General features: G+C 45.7%; 1 protein-coding gene across 1 annotated transcript; it reads left to right on the forward strand.

Annotated features, from left to right (window-relative positions):
- The first annotated feature begins 543 nt into the window (after positions 1-543).
- On the forward strand, positions 544-3,023 carry pigv (phosphatidylinositol glycan anchor biosynthesis, class V). The gene is made up of 3 exons (XM_038976736.1): positions 544-870; positions 1,018-2,184; positions 2,351-3,023. Exons 1-3 carry the CDS (start codon positions 808-810, stop codon positions 2,639-2,641), a joined length of 1,521 nt encoding a protein of 506 aa, XP_038832664.1. The 5' UTR covers positions 544-807; the 3' UTR covers positions 2,642-3,023.
- Positions 3,024-4,675: the final 1,652 nt, after the last annotated feature.

Below are 4,675 nucleotides of genomic sequence, written 5' to 3' on the forward strand. Positions count from 1 at the left end.
TAAGATGTTTGGTTTTGTTCCGTTGGACTTGCAGTGTCTTTCTCAGATGTACAATTTATTAAAAAGCAGTTTGTCTTTCACAATTTTTCTACAATCCCTGACCCTGTGAAAGTACTGGGTGTACATGTATTTTTTTTATTTTAGCCCAGTACTAGAACACTTGATTCAACTAATCGCCAAGCTTGATAAACTGAATCAGGTTATTATGTTAGAACTGGGCTGGGATAAAATCCTGCACACTGGTGTGCAATCCTCTTTGTCTCAGCTTCCTTGGTTATGACTGACTAGTTTCTAGGATTTGAATCAAGACAAACTAGTCGATTGTAGATAAATGATAAATCTATCATTTATATGGTAACGTAATTAGTATATTTATTTAAGGTCATAACTTATTGTAGTATTTCATTATGCAATAATGATAACTGATCATTCAAAGCAAATATTATTCCCCTCTAACAGCTGGAGACGATCTTTTTCACTCGAACTTTTATTTTGAAATAAAGAAAATTCCACCGGAAGTAAAATATAGCGGACCAACCAGTTCCAACAATAGAATATGAAGGTTTCTGACCTTAATGTCTAGGGTTCTGACCTGGCTCCTCTAATCAAAAGGTAAAGATATGTGTAACGTTTCATTTTTTTAAAGCAAAAAATAGACCGTGTGTGAATGTCAACGTTTCGTCCCGTTTGCCACCGTCTATTTCGAGTGTTTGTAGAGGCTGAAAATTGTGTTGCCTTCGTTCCATCCACACCAAGCTAGCTCGCGCTAGATATTGTTATGGGAAAGGCTGTTCATTGTAATGACAGATGGACGTGAAGACGGTTCTGCAATTCGCCGCCACCACAAGAGGCTTGTCACTACTAATACAGGTCAGTAATAGTAATATATTTATTTTCAATAGTTGCTGGTTAACGACAACATGACGTCCACAGACTGGAGGACATGGATGTTAATCAATTTGAAAAGTGTCATTGGTGTGTGCTTGTCATCACATGTTTGCTATGCCTCCCTTTCAGGCTCTCTTAAATGCTGCAATCCCAGATCACGAAGCTGATGCATTCACTCCTCCACGTGCAGAGGAGCCTCGGCTTCTGGACCCTGCAGTGCAATGGTTTCTAGGGGGCCTTTCCCACTGGGATGCAGAGCATTTCCTCTTCATTGCTGAGAGGGGTTACCTGTATGAGCACAACTACGCCTTCTTCCCCCTGTTCCCTGTCATACTGCGGGGGCTTGCAGAGACTATACTACGGCCCCTCAGTGGCTGTCTTACACTGCGTGGACGCCTGCTACTGGCTGTTGCCTTTGGTAACAGCGCCCTCTTCCTGCTGAGTGTGGTAGCACTGTATGGACTCGGCCGTGTGGTGCTGCAGGACCGGCGTCTTGCTCTTGTCTCAAGTTTGCTCTACTGTCTCACCCCTGCCAATGTCTTCATGATGGCTGGTTACTCAGAGAGCCTGTTTGCTGCACTGACCTTCGGTGGCCTCTTTCTCCTTGAGAGAGGATACACCCTCAGAGCCTGCCTGGCTCTGAGTATAGCTACTGCTGCGAGAGCCAATGGACTTGTGAATGTAGGATTCTTGCTGTATCTGCCCCTGCAACAGGCCCTGTCTAAGATCTGGGTACTGCGTAAGGACAATAACAGGCACCACAAATGCCTCCACTACACCTGGATCGTCGCTCGTCTCCTGTTCACGGCTGCATTGGGCACAGCAGTTATTGGGCTCCCCTTCTTGGTCTTCCAGTACTATGGGTACAGGGTGTTCTGTACACCCTCCCTCTCCTTGGAGCAGGTTTCCCCTGCCCTCATCCAGCTTGCTGAGGATAAAGGCTACAGGGTCCCTGACGAAAACGCGCCCCCACCCCTCTGGTGCCTGCGACCCCTCCCCTTGCTCTACTCTCATATCCAGGATGTGTATTGGGATGTGGGCTTCCTGCGCTACTTCCAGCTTAAGCAGATACCCAACTTCCTGCTGGCGCTGCCCATGGCAACTCTGGGCATAGCGGCGGCCTACATATACTATAGGGCTAACCCAGCCAGGTGTCTGAGACTGGGGCTGTGGGACGGAGGGGCAAATAAACGTCCAGACAAACCCACACCTGGATTTTACAGCCCCAGGGTGTTTTTGTATGTGGTGCATGCTACAATGCTCCTGGGATTTGGAACATTCTGCATGCATGTGCAGGTAAGGAACTAATCAGTGGAAAATGTTTATGTAAGGGGATTTTAACAGGTCTAGTGGGGGAACAACAGTCACTATGTTAAACAAATTGCTGCGTTTGAAGATTTCTATGAAATACTGGCAGCTCGTCTACTCCGTTAATGTTATTCTCTTTTACTGATTTCTCCAGGTTTTGACCCGGTTTCTGTCTTCCTCCTCCCCTGTACCTTTCTGGATCAGTGCCCACCTGCTCTTACTCTACGAGCCCCTCCTTCAGCGAAGGTCACCACCCACATACAATAAGGGGCAGCAGCGGGGGACACCTAGGACTGTCTTCTTGTACTTACCCCAAAACCCCATTGTTCATCTACTGTCCCGCTGGAAGACATGCTCTATTCCCACACGATGGATTCTAGGGTACTTCATCTCCTATTGGCTTATGGGCCTGGCACTGCACTGTAACTTCTTACCATGGACTTGACCTGACACTTTCTACTGAAGTGTGCACAAAATACTATTTGAGGGCAATAATAATAGCTCTGAAGCGTGTCATTTTCTGCCTGCTTCATAAATAGACAGTTCCGTTTTGAGATCGCAACTGGCTACTCCCCTCTGTTAGTGTTAGGCAATAAGGTTCAAGCGTTTTATTTGCACTCATCTCATTTTCAGAAAATTGCGTATTTCTTTAACAAGAAAAACATTGGATTGATTCGTAATCCAGCATTGATGCACTGATTATTCCATTCACTTAAAGGTTCCATTATATCAAATTGTCTCTGAAAATGTACAGGGTGCAGTTTGTGCTTTAAGTGCATGTGTTATTGTATTTTTTGTTTACTAAAGAGATACTGTGTAATAAAGTATTGCTGTGTTTTTTTTAAGTTAATTAAAATAGTATGCATCACAAATAATTAGCGTTTGTTGATAGATTCTGCTTGCAGTATTTCAACCATTGATTTCAGCACCACCGACAGCAAGCCTTTCTAGTTGAAAGACCTAGAAAGTTACGATCTTAAGTAAATGAAGCTAGCTAGCGAGCTTGCTGTATTTTATACAGACCATGCATGCTACTGTAGTTGACCTTCTGATAAAACTTGCATCATTACTCTAGAACATTACTAGCAAATGACATTGAAACTTGAAAGGTGAGCAGTGCACATAATTATGGAGAGTCTAAAAACAGACTGTCTAAACTCAAAGGCGAGTGTGAATGTATTGTTTTGAATTATAATGACCCAACCGAAGCCGTGCGGGCGGGTTGTCCACTTTGACGCCTAGCTCAATTAGAACGTGTCTCTATATTTGCGTTGGCGCTGTAGTCACAAAACAAATGTCATTCACTTTTTTCAAGCTCATTTGAATTGGAAGTGGTAGCTGTCTGATGAGTATGCAGGCCATGGAAGAACTAGGACATGGGGCCGTGCATTATCTTGCTGAAACATGAGGTGATGCCGGCGGATGAATGGCACGATAATGGGCCTCAGGATCTCGTCACGGTATCTCTGTGCCGTCAATAAAATGCAGTTGTATTCATTGTCCGTAGCTTAAGCCTTCCCATACCATAACCCCACTGCCACCATGGGGCACTCTGTTCACAACGTTGACATCAGTAAACTGCTTACCCACACGATGCCATACTGGGATTCATCCGTGAAGAGCGCACTTCTCCAGCGTGCCAGTGGCCTTCGAAGGTGAGCATTTTCCCACTGAAGTCAGTTATGACGCCAAACTGGAGCCAGGTCAAGACCCTGCTGAGGATGGCGAATATGCAGATGAGCTTCCCTGAGATGGTTTCTGACAGTTTGTGCAGAAATTGTTTGGTTGTGCAAACCCACACTTTCATCAGCTGTCTGGGTGGCTGGTCTCAGATGATCCCGCAGGTGAAGAAGCAGGATGAGGAGGTCCTGGGCTGGCATGGTTACACGTAGTCTGTGGTTGTGAGGCCGGTTAAGCGTCCTGCCAAATTCTCTAAAACAACGTTATGGTAGAGAAATTAATATTAAATTATCTGGCAACAGCTCTGGTGGACAGTCATCATGACAATTGCACACTCCCTCAACCTGAGACATCTGTGGCCTTGTCAAAACTGCACATTTTAGTGGCCATTTGTTGTCCCCAGCATAAGGTGCACCTGTGTAATGATCATGTTTTTTTCCAGATTGGCGGCTACCACGTTCACTGTAGCCTTGGAAGGTTTCATCCCATGTAGGAGCTGCACCTATTTTGCACAGTTCCAGGATAATATTGACCGGCCAAATTTCCAATGTGGAAACTCAGTTTATTGAGGAATGTCTGAGCTGGACATCCTGCTGACCAACCGTTTCGCCCACCTGCTTCCAGAGATTTCCTGCTCCATCATCTACCCTGTCTCCTGAGGGTCCAGCTCAGGGAGTTTCTACCACACACCTCTACCCCCGGGCTCCCTCACATCAGGCTTCGAGGGTGTCTGAGGCTCCAGCATCCCACCCTGCTCTGAGTTTCTATTGATTATGTGGGTCCCCCATCTCCCGTCGGT

Source organism: Salvelinus namaycush, chromosome 37 (genome assembly GCF_016432855.1).
Source record: "Salvelinus namaycush isolate Seneca chromosome 37, SaNama_1.0, whole genome shotgun sequence".
Taxonomy (NCBI): domain Eukaryota; kingdom Metazoa; phylum Chordata; class Actinopteri; order Salmoniformes; family Salmonidae; genus Salvelinus; species Salvelinus namaycush.

What these genes read in the sequence shown, in the direction of transcription:
- pigv (XM_038976736.1), top strand. Translation starts at nt 808, where the DNA reads ATGGACGTGAAGACGGTTCTGCAATTCGCCGCCACCACAAGAGGCTTG. An exon ending in GCTTGTCACTACTAATACAG is followed by an intron (nt 871 to 1,017) that starts GTCAGTAATAGT and finishes CCTCCCTTTCAG; the next exon opens with GCTCTCTTAAATGCTGCAAT. An exon ending in CATTCTGCATGCATGTGCAG is followed by an intron (nt 2,185 to 2,350) that starts GTAAGGAACTAA and finishes TGATTTCTCCAG; the next exon opens with GTTTTGACCCGGTTTCTGTC.